At 35.8% G+C, this 14,342-nt stretch overlaps 1 protein-coding gene across 1 annotated transcript; it reads right to left on the bottom strand.

Moving 5' to 3' along the window:
* Window positions 1–11,060: 11,060 nt before the first annotated feature.
* On the bottom strand, window positions 11,061–13,151 carry SPINK7 (serine peptidase inhibitor Kazal type 7). The gene is made up of 4 exons (XM_075996000.1): window positions 13,091–13,151; window positions 12,200–12,225; window positions 11,334–11,458; window positions 11,061–11,223 (listed from the first exon to the last, which is right to left on the bottom strand). Exons 1-4 carry the CDS (start codon window positions 13,149–13,151, stop codon window positions 11,061–11,063), a joined length of 375 nt encoding a protein of 124 aa, XP_075852115.1.
* Window positions 13,152–14,342: the final 1,191 nt, after the last annotated feature.

Genomic DNA, 14,342 nt, shown 5'->3' with positions numbered 1-14,342 from the left:
TTTCTCAATCATCTTTTCCCAACAGCCTTGACACTGGCCCTTGTTCTATCCTTGGCCTGCCTTGCTCAGTCTTAGCAAAGAATTCTGCTAAATCATGCCCCCACCCTTGATATCTGATCACCCTTGATATTTGATTAAGTTCCACATCCCCCACCTCTGGTATGTATTTCCTTTGCCTGCCTTTAGCAAGAATCTGCCTACCCTTGATGTCTTCTCATAAATAATTTTCCATCCACTGCTTCCCTCACCCTTCTCCTTGGCTATAAATCCCCTCATTCTTCTTGTGCTGAGAGTAGAGCTCAATCTCTTTCCCCTGCTATAATAATTCTATTATAACAGTCCAGGCTGGGCGTGGTGGCTCATACCTGTACTCCTAGCACTCTGGGAGGCCAAGGTGGAAGGATTACTTGCGGTCAGGGGTTCAAGACCAGCCTGAGCAAGAGCGAGACCCCCATCTCTACTAAAAATAGAAAAAATTAGCTGGGTGTGGTGGTGCATGCCTGTAATCCCAGCTGCTTGGGAGGCTGAAGCAGGGAATCACTTGAACCCAGAAATTTGAGGCTGCTGTGAGCTAGGCTGACACCATGGTATGATAGCCCAGGCAACAGAGTGAGACACTGTCTAAAAAAATCCTGTTATAGCAGTCTTGAATAATGTCTTCCTTACTGTTTTAACAAATGTTGGAATAATTTTTCTTTAATAAGGTTTCAGGATAAAGTTAGTTAATAAAGGCACCATCATGATAAGTTTGCTGTGAGTTTTAAATGAGAGTATATTACTATATGTAAAGCACTTACCCAGGATCCAGCTTATAGTAAGCTCTCAACAAATGTTGTATTTTATTACAATGATTATGATGATAAAGACAATGATGGTGACAGTGATATGGAGGGGAAAAAGGCTCAGAGAATGCTTTGGGCCTTTCTTCAAATAAGCAAGTAGATGTATCTTGTGGCCTTACTAGAAATAATAGATCTTGGCTTAATAGAAAAAGAAGGTTTGTGATAATCACAAATGTTTGATAATGATTGGAGGTAATGAGCAACCCATCATTTTAAGTGTCCCATTGGAGACCAGATGAATACCTATTAGGAACCTTACAGAGGTCATTTCCTTATTGAATGTGAGGAATTTCCTCCATCCATATTTTCTAACTTTTGTTTTTTAACAGCAAAATGCTTTCTTTAATTACAATAGCAATAATAATAATAATACTTACTGAACATGTATTATGTGTCAGGTCCTATTGTAACTGCTGTATGTGTATTAACGCATATAAATTTTTAAGTTTATGATACAAGTATTATTACTACTAAGGGTTTTAAAATGAATGAAATGATATACAGAGAGATGAAGTTTTTCAAGGTCACAATAGTAAGCAGTAGAGTTGGAAAATACTACATAAAAACATAACATATCAAACATAATAAAGGTGCTCTGTTAGTTGAAGTGGGAATGCGGGAATGTGGTAGCCTTATTTCCTAGTCCCCACATTTCCATGATGACCCCTGAGTCATACTCATGGAACCCTTTGAGATACCTGGAGCAATTTGAAGATTACTAGCTAGATAAGAAGTTCCCAAATTTCAGAATTAGAATGTGATAGAGTTTTTGTCATTATGAGGCAAAATATGAGAAATTTTTACTATTACCAATTACTTTTTCTTTGAGAACACTATTTAAGACCTCTTTTTAAATAAAATATTTATTATAATATTTTGTAAGTTTCCCAAGTAAGGTACAACATTGTTACAGATGATCTCCAATGTCCCATTTCTAACTTTCTAAGTGTCCGTCATTCTTTAACCCAGGTGACCGTACTTACCTTTTCAGGGATCATCTAAGAGAGTAAGTAGAAATATCCAATTCATGTAGGTTATTTAGGAACCTCCTTGTCAATCTCACTTTTCCCTCTAGAGTGAGTCCAGCTATTCAATTTAGTACAACTTTAGAATAGTCCATGGCATTTCTTGAGGTGAGTCCAGTAGAAATACAGATATAAAAAAGAAAGAGAAAGCCTGTTTAACATTGATATTTTACTCTTGAAAAACCTTGTAAAAGCCTGGTGATCTTGAGCCCCCATGATTTACTGCTACCTTTTGCACCCCTCTTTCCAATTATAGTCTTCCAAACATTCCCCTTCTTGTCTGTCATGAAAACTCATCTAGTACAGATTCTAGGAGAACCTATAGGTATTACTATTTCCATTTCACAGGGTGAAAATGAGGCTCAGAGTGGTTAAATTATATTTCCAAGGTTTCTCATTAAATGAATTAATTTTTTTTAGAATCCAGAGCAATTTGTCTCAAAACCCTTAGTTCTGAAATTCTGTACAATGATGCTTCTCCTGACAGGTGTAAGCCAGATGGTAAGACCAGTTCTCTTAAGGTCTGCCAGAAAAACAGCAGTTATCTAATGTCCATCATGAAGTAACAGGTATACTCTTCACACTGTAGAAAGACAGACAGATTCAGTGAGGCAGGTACTACTTGAGAGAGCTGTCTGGATCAGAGCATCAGATACTCAGCTCTGGTTATAAGGGTATGAATGCAGAAGAGAGGAGAAAGGGAGAATGGTTCAGAAAGAGCATAGTATCACAGAATTCCAGGGCCATCACAGGAAATGCTCAAGGTCAGAGAAGAAAGCAGTTATTTGAATAGAAGCCCAAGAATAGAACTGAATCTCAAGATGTTAGACCTAAGGTCAGAGGAGGACTAACATAAAGGTAACTCTATGGTAGATGTCAGAGGACTGGGAAGTGTGGGACTTTAGTTGCTTAAGTTTCTTCTACTTCTGTTTGTTGACAACTGGCCTCAGAGTCCAGGACCTGTTGATGTGCATGCAAGTTTTAAGAGTTCAACTATAGGGAAAAAAAGTTATAAAATCCAGGAACCAGGGAATTCTTGACACAAAGTCACTTGAGCTCCTCAGAAATGTCTTTCAAAACGTCTTTTCTTCTTAAGTAAGCAAGGCCTTTTAGGTACCCTTGAGTTTATACTTAAGACAATAAAAAACTTAAAATGTCACTATATAAAATTGGGGTTTCATTTTTAAAAATCCTAAAATATTTTTAGTTTGATGGGGGATGGGGAAAGTGGGGAGAGCCTGGTGTTTTATTTGAGAATTTACCTAAGAACTCAGCCTGTGTAGTAAATCCTTTTCATATTCTCGTTGGTATTGAACATTCTGAAGTCACTACTGTGCTCAGAGTTTTCTCTCTTGGAGTTTGGTTTCCTTCATAAGAACAGATTTATCAGGTTACTAATACCTTCCTTGCACTATATTCAGGAAGAACACATTTTTTAATTTTAACAGTTATTTTGAATTTACTGTTGCAAGAATAGACCAAAGAACTTCATGTGTACTCTTCACCACAAGACCTCATTCAAATTTTGTCATCTGTGCTAATTCCTTTATAGCAAAATGATCCAATCCAGCAAGACTTAATAGTGTTAAAATGACAATATTTCCCAAATTTATCTACAGATTCAATGTAATTTCTATCTAAATCTCAGCTGCCAGTTTTGAAAAAGTGGATAAACTGTTTCTAAAAATCTTTTGGAAGTACAAGATACATAGAATAGGCAAAACATTTTGAAAAAGAAGAATGCTGGAGAACTTACACTTCTTGATTTTAAAATGTACTATAATGTTATAGTAATCAAAACAGTGAGGTAATGGCATAAGGATAAAATATAGATCAATGTAATAGAATTTATAGTCCAAAACTAAGCTCTTACATTTATGGTGAATTGATTTTTTAAAAGTTCTGTTTTATTTATAATTAATAAATAATAATTGCATATATTTATGAGGTACAATGTGATGTTTTAACACATGTATACATTGTGGAATGATCAAATTAGGCTAATAAAGAGATTCATCACCTTAAATACTTACCATGGCTTTGTGTTGAGAGTATTTGAAATCCATTCTTTTAGTTATTTTGAAATATACAATACATTATTATTGACTATAATCATCATGCTGTACAATGGGTCACCAAAGCATATTCCTACTGAAGCTTTATATCCTTTAACCAATGTCTCCTCCTTCCCTCTCCTCCCACCAACCCACAGCCTCTGGTGACCACCATTCTACTCTCTACTTCTCTTGAGTTTGACTCTTTTAGTTTCCACATGTGAGGTTATGCAATATTTGTCTTTCTGTGCTTGCTTTATTTTACTTAGCATAATATTCTCTAAGTTCATTCATATTATCACAAATGACAGAATATCATTCTTTTTAAAGATTGAATAGTATTTCTCTCTCTCTCTCTCTCTCTCTCTCTCTCTCTCTCGTGTGTGTGTGTGTGTGTGTGTGTATCACATTTTTTTAAATCCACTTATCTGTGGATGGGTACTTTGGTTCTTTCCATATCTCAGTTATTGTGAACAATGCTGAAATGAACATGGAAAAGCAGACATCTCTTTGACACACTAATTTCAATTCCTTTGGATATATACAAAAAATTAGGATTACTGGATCATATGGTAGTTCTAATTTTAATTTTTAAGAAACCTCTATACTGTTTTCCAAAATAGCTGTACTAATTTATAATACTACCAGTCATGTACGAGTGTTTCATTATCTCCATATGCTCACCAACACTTGTATCTTTCATCTTTTTTATACTAGCCAATTTAACAGATATGGAGTGATATCTCGTTGTGCTTTTAATTTGCATTTCTCTGTTGATTAGAGATGTTGAACATTTTCTTTGTATATGTGTTGGCCATTTGTGTGTCTTCATTCAAGGAATGTCTCTTCAGGTATTTTGTCCATTTTTAAATAGGGTTATTTGTTTTCTTATTATTCAATTGTTTGAGTTCCTTGTATATTTTGGCTGTACAGTGAACTGATTTTTGACAATGGTGCCAAGGCAATACTTTGGAGAATAATATTTTCAAAAATTGGTACTGGGACAACTAGATAGTCACAGGTAAAATAACTTAAAAAACGATATACAAAAATTAAGTCAAAATGGATTAGAGACTAAAATGTAAGAGCTAAAACTGTAGAACTCTTAGAAAAAAACTGAAGTGTAAATCTTTGTGACCTTCGAATGGGCAATAGTTTGTTAGATATGATACTAAGAGTACAAGAAACAAAAGAGAAAATATATAAATTGAACATCATGAAAATTAAAACCTTTTATGCTTCTATCCTTTATTATGTAAGAATAACTTACAGAATGGGAGAAAATATTTGCAAGTCATATCTGATAAGAGACTACTATCTTGAGTATATAAAGAACATTTGTAGCTCAATAATAAAAAAAGACAATGCAATTAAAAAATGAGCAAAAGATTTGATTAGACATTTCTCCAAAGAAATATAAATAGCCAAATAAGCACATAAAAAGAATCCTCAAAATAGTTATTAGGGAAATGCAAATCAAAACCCAAATCAGATACCATTTCACATATTTTAGGATGGCTAAAATAACAAAGATGAAAGATGAGGCAAGGATGTAGATAATTTGGAACATTGCTGGTGTAAATGTAAATGTAAACATAAAATGGTGTCAGCTATTTTAAAAAATGGTCTGGTAGCTCCTCAAAAAGTTATTCATTGGGTTACCATATGGCTTAGCAATTCCATTCTTAGGCATTTATCCAAGATTATCAAAGATATATCCATATAAAAACTTGTACATAAATATACTTATGTATAATTCATATATGTATTTATATATATATACATAGTAGTTTTATATATAATACCCCACATTGGCAGAAAATCCACCTATTCATTAATTCATGAATGACTGAATGTAGTATATCCATACAATGAAATATTTAAATATAGAAGGAGATGAAATACCAATGCATAGGTTAACCTTGAAAACTTTACACTAAGTGAAAGAAGCCAGACACAAAAGGGCACATATTATGTGATTATATTTATATAAAATCTCAAGAATGGCAAATCTTCCTTCCTAATTATATAATACAATTACAGGCATGGGAGAATGGAGGAATGGGAGTGACTGCTAACAGGTATAAAGTTTACTTTTGTTGTGATGAAATGTCCTAGAATGAGACAGTGGCGATGGTTGCACAATTTTGTGAATAGACTAGAAACCACTGAACTATATACACTTTAAATATGTGAATTTTATGCTATGTGAATTATTTCTCAATAATAATAATACTAATGTAAAGGTCCATTCAGGATCACACATTGTCATGCTCTTCAGTCTCCTTCAAGGCGGAACATTGAAATAGTCCTTCCTTAGCTTTGAAAATTATAGACCAATGATTTTGTAGAATGTTCCTGAATTTAAGTTTGTCTGATATTTGATAATGACTATATATTGTACATTTTTGGCAGAGAAATACAGAATTTATGCTGTGTTCTGTACACTATATCCTTTTAGATAGTATGTGTGATGTTGATTTGCCTATCATTGATGATGCTAATTGTGATCACTTGGGTAAGGTAGTGTCTGGGAGGTTTCTCAATTATAAAGTTACCTGTTTTCCTTTCATAATTAATAAATATTTTGGGAGGAGACTCTGAGATTATGTAAATATCTCATTTTTTTATTCTAATCTTACCCATACTCCGAGTTAACTAGGTCACATTTAAATGGGACAAACTATATAAGTAAATGTGTGTTATCTTTGTATGTTACAAATTATACATTGTTTTTGCCTTCAAACATCAATAGGAATGGAAATATTCCTATTTCTCAAGCAATGAAAAAAACCCTGAAAATTTACTGGTTGTATGTCTTTAATATGCCAAGCATGTTTCAAAGAATGTGATATATGCTTTTAGGTCTTGGTAAATATTGGAGGAGGATGGGCATGCAGATCATAATTATCCCTTTCATTTCTATAGGACATTATAGTATACAAATCATGTTTAGATGAATTATCTTATTGACTCTTAAAATGTACCATTTAGATTTGGGGTTATTATTCTCTTTATTTTATAAGTAAGAAAATAGATACTTGTGTACCTTAAGCAGCCTGTCCAATTCTACACACCTGGTAAATATCCAGGTTGGGGTAAGCAGACAAACTTTTGTGCCAGGGTCCATTGTGCTCTTCTGAGCTGGTTGGTGGAGATTTTTAATGAAGACAACATTAAGGAGGATGATAAAGACTGCAATAAATCAAATGCTGATGGTTACACAGAGAAATGAGTAAAACTGAATAAAATCATTTCTTCTCCAAAGCCTAAACTTGTAAAAGTAAAATTTTAAAAACAAATCCACTTCATGTCCATATTTACAGTGATTTAGTAGCTTCCTATGTGGCGAAGATTTCCTTTTCCTTGGAAAAAAAGAAGAAAAGAAAGTTAATATATATGTCATAGTAAGAAATAGTATAATTCCATTGACATTAAACAGTTTATTATAAAAAATAAAAATGTTTTATCATTGTCATACTTCAGTGAAAACTAATTTAAACCATTTCTATTTTTAGGCTGTTACCATCATTTTATGGTAATAAAATGTGCCTCTTTTTCTTGTTTTATTAACTAAAATCAGTTATTTATTGACTTTCATCTATGGAAGAAAAAGTTTTTAATTTGCATTACCTTTCCATTCTTTTCTTCTTCTCGGTTTTTGATAGGCATATCATGAGTTTGTCACATATTATACATAAAAATATTTTAATTATAGTTTATTTTCTCTAGATTTTAAATCAATGATAACATATTGGCATTGGAAACAGGGTGGCATAGTAAAAAGAAGATTGGTCTTGGAATTAGAATATGTGGGGTTGAGTCCTGGGTCTCCATTTATACTTTCTAGCTTCATTTTCCTTATTTGTCAAAAAATAAAATTAGGAAATCCTCATGAAGATGTTCCATAAATGATAAAATTCTGTTTGAAAACATGATTTAAAAACTTAAATGGATGCAGTAGCTTCAAAATAACTTTTACAACATTCGATATAATTAATATACAGAATCAAATAAAATTTACATTTAAGATGATGTAGAAAAAAGGAAAACAAAGTGAAAAAGATAAAGACTAAAATTTTCTCTTTATAATTATTTACACACAAGAGATTGTATACATTTACAATCAATATCAAGGACTGTTTTCCATTTCCCATCATATAGTTTTGTCATATGACTTAACACTCACCTTTTTCCCCCCCTTAGAATGCTCCTAGACTTCATGGATAACAGACAGGGAATGTCCATGATTGACCAGAGATATACTCACCAGAGGAAAACAAAAATGGCAGAATGAGGAGACTCAAGCAAGATGCGACACTCATTGTGGAGAAGGTTGTTTCTTTACTGTGGGTAGGGCACTGTGTTGAGTGATTGTTCTGGCTAAACTCTCCTACCAGAGGCCCTGTTTATATGTATCTGCACAGAGCCTGTTGGGGAGGGGGATTTGTTATAGGCCAATTAGCAAGAGAAGTGGAGTTTTGATTCAGATCCCATTTGCCAAGAATGACTCTGGTGAATAACCACAGTTCTGCCATGTTGGGCCCAGATCAAATTTCATCTTCTCTAAGAGATATTTCTTGTTAATCTCATGCAGTAGTGATTTTGCTTTCCACGGGGACCTTCTTGTATTGAGCTAGGTGGAATGTCTACTTTTGAATTTTCTAATTCTGAATGTATGCAAATTAAAAATTCAGATTGTTTTTAGGGCTTTTCTCAGTTCTATTGAATTATAATTTGTGGGGCGAGGTCCTGGCATCTTTAATTGGCTTCTCGTTATTCTTATGCAGCAAGCTTGTTATTTGCAAGCACATCAGGTTTCATTCTAATGATGTTTCTACATAATAATTATGGTCCTTGGTGCATCAGGCTGCTTTAATAGAAGGAAATGATTAGTAGAGGAGTGATAGTTTTGATTTCTTTGCATCTGTCAGACAAAATTTAGAGTGATTAGTCCAACATATTGACGTACTTTAAGATGGCCAATCCCTAATTGTAATAGATCCAGGCAATGTGGTCAAGGCTAGAAATATACAAGGGAGATAAGACAGGAGAAAGGGTTAACCAGAGGTTTTTATCCTGGAGAAAATAAATTTTAATGGAGACAGAATATTTATCTTCAAATATTGGAAACTCTGTTAATTGGGAAAAAAAAAAGTGAACTTCCTTGTAATATGGTCTCACTAGCTCTGATGGTTGACATCCTCATGCATGTAGTTTTCAACTGTGGGTAAGTATACTGTCCCAACAATCAGACCTCTACAGCGAAGGACATACTTCTTCATGAAACAGTGACTTTTCCATCAGTGCTCTAGTAGAGCTGACCTGTGAGAAAGCATAGTATCTTTCTGGAAAGAAATTGGTAGGAAAACTTTCCTTCTATAAGTGACTTGTTGGAATGAGAGAGGTTCCCTTTTAAGGATCTTTGGTCTAGAGAACAAGATAGAGAGACAGTATGGTCTGTAGACTAGTTCCCAGTGGAGAAAGACTTCACAAAAGAATAAGGTGTTCACTAGTATTTGTGTGTGTGTGTGTGTGTATTATGTGTGTGTATGTATGTATTGTGCGTGTATGTATGTATTGTGTGTGTGTATGTATTGTGTGTGGGGGGGTGGAATGTGTGCATGTGTTTCTCAGAAGCTGGGATTCTTTGTATAAAAGTTTCTCCTGAACAACAGGCTTAGTGTGTTCCTCAATTTTCTTCTATAATTGAGATATTACATCCTGGTCTAAAAAACAAACACAAACAGAAGTAAAAAGTAAACTTTCTCGGGAGATTCTTTTATTGAGGTATAAAAATAAGCCAGTCTGTCAGGGGGGCATGACTATGTAGAAGGAGCACAACGACTTTCTTCATTTAATAAAGGTGACTCTGAACCTGGCTCTGCTCCCACCCAGAACATCAGCGAAGATGAAGGAAAGTCAGTCAGAGGCTGGCAGTGTGAAGAGGATGATGAGAATATCATTGCTTTCTACCCATGTCCATGAAGAATTTAGCAATTTCCTTCATGAAGAAACTGGACTCTTCCATGACTTTTCCTAAGGGAAGACATAGTTAACAAGATTCATTAACACTAGAAGAAATTGCTCATAATATTAGCGCTGAAAGGACCTGTAGAGATTATGAGGCAGAACCTAATTTTACAAATGAGGAAATTGAGTCCAGAAGAGGAAGATCTCTGCAGCTTCTGACAGAGGCAGAAGCAGAGTTTCCTTAGTCTGGTGATAATTCCACCCCATCCGCTGCCTCCTCTAATCCCAGAGCCTGACTGATCACCCAATGTCTTGAAACAACAAAGACAGAGCACTCTGACCATAGAAGTTGAGGGACCTGTCCGTCAGCTTTTCCTGGTTAGCAAGGCCTATGATGAAGCTGTGTCCTGCATTAGTGAGGAGGACTTTCAGTGTCCCTGAAACACAGCTAGTTTCCTGGACAAGGGCCCAGTGTGTGCCTATGTTAGAGAGTCTTTTCATTTGTGAAGTAAAACTTTCTGAACAGGAATAAGTATATAGACATATCCTTCTGGGCTCAGGGCCCAATTCAATATTCTAACTTGTTAAGATAATCACAAAGATGAAAAACATAAGCTCTAAGATAAGTGACCAAAATCCAGTAGCCTAAAAGAGAGTTAATAATGATCATGGTGGACTTTGTGTGAGGTAGCAAGCACAAGTTACATGTCTTGCGCCAAAGAAATGACATCCAACAAGTTATAGTTCTTCATAAACACTGTGTGGGCCCACCCAAAAAATACCTAAACAAAACATGTCCATGGGATTCTGGTCCAAGTGCTAACAGCTTGCATCCCTTATTTTAGATAAAAGAAAAACAATCATTTTGGTAGCTTTATTCCCCCTTACAGCTACAGATACCTCAAGTCTCTAGAAAATTGAAGATAAAGAACCTCTAGCGACAGTCCAAGAATCAAGCTATATTAAGGCTGCTAAATAGCTTAAAAGTCATGTAGATTAGTGATTTTCAATTTTTCTTTTTGGTGTGGAGTTCAGGACCCTTTCTTCAAACAAGATATGTGGAACTCCATTATTTAAACAGTTGAAAGCTAATCATGGAGTTGGAGACCACATCAAATGGTCTCTTTAACCCTTCTAGTGGCTCCTGATTTTCTTCTACAAAACCTCTAGGCTCTGGAGATTGCAGTTTGAGAACTTATGGTCTTGTTGGATTCCCAAAACTGATAGAGAGGAATTGGAGGTTCTGTAATGGGCTGGGACCAGTTCCAGCTGGCAGAGCCGGTGCCCCAGTCCAGGTCTGACTGTATGACAAACAGGATTTTATCATTACTGGATGGGATTAAGTGTAATTTATGGAGATTTAAACAGGATCCTAGAAAGAGGGTTTGTAGCAAAAAACACTGGCCCCAGATATCTTTTTCTTCCCATGAGGTACTTACAAGCTCTCAGAACACAAGAGACATTCATTCCCATATGTGATATAGTCAGAACCACAAACTGGCAGGTATGTGATGGGGCAGGGGATGACTGCCACTGGGTACTTCTTGTAAATGCTGCAGTCCACCTGTGTCAGACACAAGAGAAATGTCTTGTTTTTCCTCCTGACCCCAAGCTAGGCTTCTCTGGCCTCCATTGGGCAGGAAACAAGAGGAGGCATTTCCAGTTCAGATATTCTGATGCTGCTATGGCTACTTTTATAAGTGCCAATGTTACCATTATGCATAATATTAGTACTCCTGGCACCACTTCTACTTTTACTACTATACTCAGTCAAATTGTTGAGCATTCCTGTGCCAGGCATTAAACTTAAATCTTACGTGAATTTTCTTTGTTTAATCTTCAGAACAACTGAAGGTTGTAGGGTTGGTTCTACTATTACCTCTATTTACATATGGGGAAATTAAAGCTTAGAAAGGGAAATAACTTGTATAAAGTAAAAGCTGGTAAGTGGTAGAGTCCCAACTCATTTTGAATCCAGAGGCTGCATAATTAATCAAGTTACCTCTGCTTGACTCTTACATGTTGTCCCTTCCATGAAAATATCACCAACCTCTCAGCTAGAAGTCAGGTCTTTCTCCTTTAATTCTGAATTTTTTCTTTTTTTAAAAATCAGGACATGTTTATTTATATTTCTGTCATATTTTTTCAACTGTCTTCTGGAAAGCAGAAGCCACTTCATCTGTGTTTGTTTCCATCTCTGATCCCTTTAAACATACTGGTTTAATACTACATGTAAACATTTGTAGGATTTGACTAAATGACAATCTATAGGAATTGAAATTAAAATGTTATTCAACATACTCACGGTTGTTAAAGGCAAATTGGCAGCTTCTGAAAGAGAAATACAGATGGAAATGTTAAAAATAAAACAAATGAAAATTAATGAAATCTCATTAATTAATGTAAGTTTTATCCCATAATTAAAGACTCCATTTTTCTTCTGGCAATGAGGTTCATCACTTATGGGCCCATCCTTATGCAAAATCCCAGCTGTTTGCTGAGGGAGTTGAATGGCCAATTAGGTAAGTCCTTGGTTCAGACAAGAGAATTATCCAACTTTTCTCTTTTTATTGACCAAGGGACATTTTCTGGAGCTCATAGTGTCTTTGATAATGGTTAAAAGTCAGATAGCAATAAGAAGTATTGCAATTACCAATCCTACAAGCCTGAAACATCATCCTTACCATCTTTCTCTTCTAATTGATATAAAGGAATGCAATGGGAATCTCTGTAAGGTGTTAGAAATTAAGTTTAAGTATGTAATTTTTCACCCTGAAAAACCTAATTATTGACTCCCTTCCTTTGGAGAACTGTGCTCTGTTTTGTTTCTCCTGGATTGATTTGGGGAGACATCCAAGTTTTTCTGCATCTTTGCACTGAGGAATAGTATGTAATAACTCTAATAACTTCCAGTGTCCTTATGAAATGGAAGACTTATGGAGAAATTAGATTGTTTTTGTTGTTGTTCCATGGATACAAATAGGAACACCTGAAAGGGAAAACACTAGATGTAAATCCCTCAAATTCCAGATGAAACATAAGATTCTCTTTTTCAAAGCCAGGGCTGTTTCTGTTACAAACCAGCACACTTTAAATTCACATGACCAAACGTTTCTCTCAGATGCTCACATCCCAGGAGGGATTATTTGGGAAAATAAGCTTAACTGTATGGGGCACTTATCTGCCCTTAACTCACCTGAGCTGCTGCAGAAATGGGTCACTGTACAGAGCAGAAGGAGCCCCACAAGGATCTTCATGGTGGAAATGGCTGTGACGCAGAGGCTGCTCTGAGATTGTCCCCACAGCTGCATCAGCCATGGCCTACGAAAGGGTCACATTTATATGGCAAGGCTGGGTTTCTCCACCTTTCCTGTGAGGTCATCCAGGGTCACTGTTGGCGCTCAGAGGATCTCAAAGCACAACGTCACACCCTGGGTGGTGTTGTGGTACTGGTTGCTTAATTGCTACTTCCTATCTGACCAACACATTGATTATTTGAGGTGAGAAGGATTTTTCTGTCTGACCTATAGGTGAGGATTGTTTGGAATTATAAGCTTTCATACAGTAGAAGAGATTAAGTGGGGACCACTTGGCCTCGTTATAAAACAAGCGAAAATTTCAAACTTCCTTTATTTTACCAAAATGGAAATTATTAAACTCAGATTAGACGGATTGTACCTAAATTTATATCTTGCTCCTGGGAAAATATTGTTTTATTTTTGAGGCAATGAACCTATGAAACAAGCTGGGATCTAATGGAAGGAACAGTGAAATTTTAGCATTTACACGGTATGGGGAAGAGCGTTGACATTACTTTTGACATTTTCTACCTGTATGATCTTGGATAAGTAATTTATGTGCGGTAAGCCATGTCAGTTAGGAATACTTGGTTATGTTATGGCAACATATAACCACAAGATTTCTGTGACTCAAAACAAAATAATTTTGTTTGCTTCTTAATTAAGCTATGCATGTATGGTGGCCAGCTGATGGTGCTGCATTGCCTTCACCCTGGACCATCTGCAGATAGACTAGGCACTATTTGGAATATTGCTGCCCAGGTGAAATGCCGATGCATTCTCAGGGATTTCTGTTTTCAGCAATGCTCCAGCCCCGAAGTGATTACTTCCCCTCATGATCATGTGGCCATCACATGGTCTCCCCCAACCGTAGAGACTCTGTACAGAGTGAGTGCAGTCAATCTTACCTTGTCCCTGCAGGTCACAGAGGGAGAACTGGCATAGTTGGCAAACAGCACAGAGACCACCCCAGAGCCTGAGTTTCATCTTTTGTCCACTGGGGCCTATTTTTAGCCATGATAGAGTTCATGTAATTGGTGTCACTTACATGAAAGTCTGTTTTAAAGCACAGTGCGTTTAATAATGTTATGTGATTATTATTCTTGATGAGCCAAGAGCTAATGCTATGAATAGCAGACATTAGATTGT

This window comes from Microcebus murinus, chromosome 21, assembly GCF_040939455.1.
Source record: "Microcebus murinus isolate Inina chromosome 21, M.murinus_Inina_mat1.0, whole genome shotgun sequence".
NCBI classification, from domain to species: domain Eukaryota; kingdom Metazoa; phylum Chordata; class Mammalia; order Primates; family Cheirogaleidae; genus Microcebus; species Microcebus murinus.
This window is presented reverse-complemented; position numbering and strand designations above follow the sequence as displayed.

Bases quoted from the DNA above. Each gene is read 5' to 3' on its own strand.
- SPINK7 (XM_075996000.1), bottom strand. From the start codon at position 13,151: ATGAAGATCCTTGTGGGGCTCCTTCTGCTCTGTACAGTGACCCATTTC. The intron at 12,226-13,090 runs GTGAGTTAAGGG...TTTCTCTTTCAG, and splicing joins CCATTTCTGCAGCAGCTCAG to AAGCTGCCAATTTGCCTTTA. The intron at 11,224-11,333 runs GTAAGTACCTCA...AATCCCATCCAG, and splicing joins CTCTTGTGTTCTGAGAGCTT to TAATGATAAAATCCTGTTTG.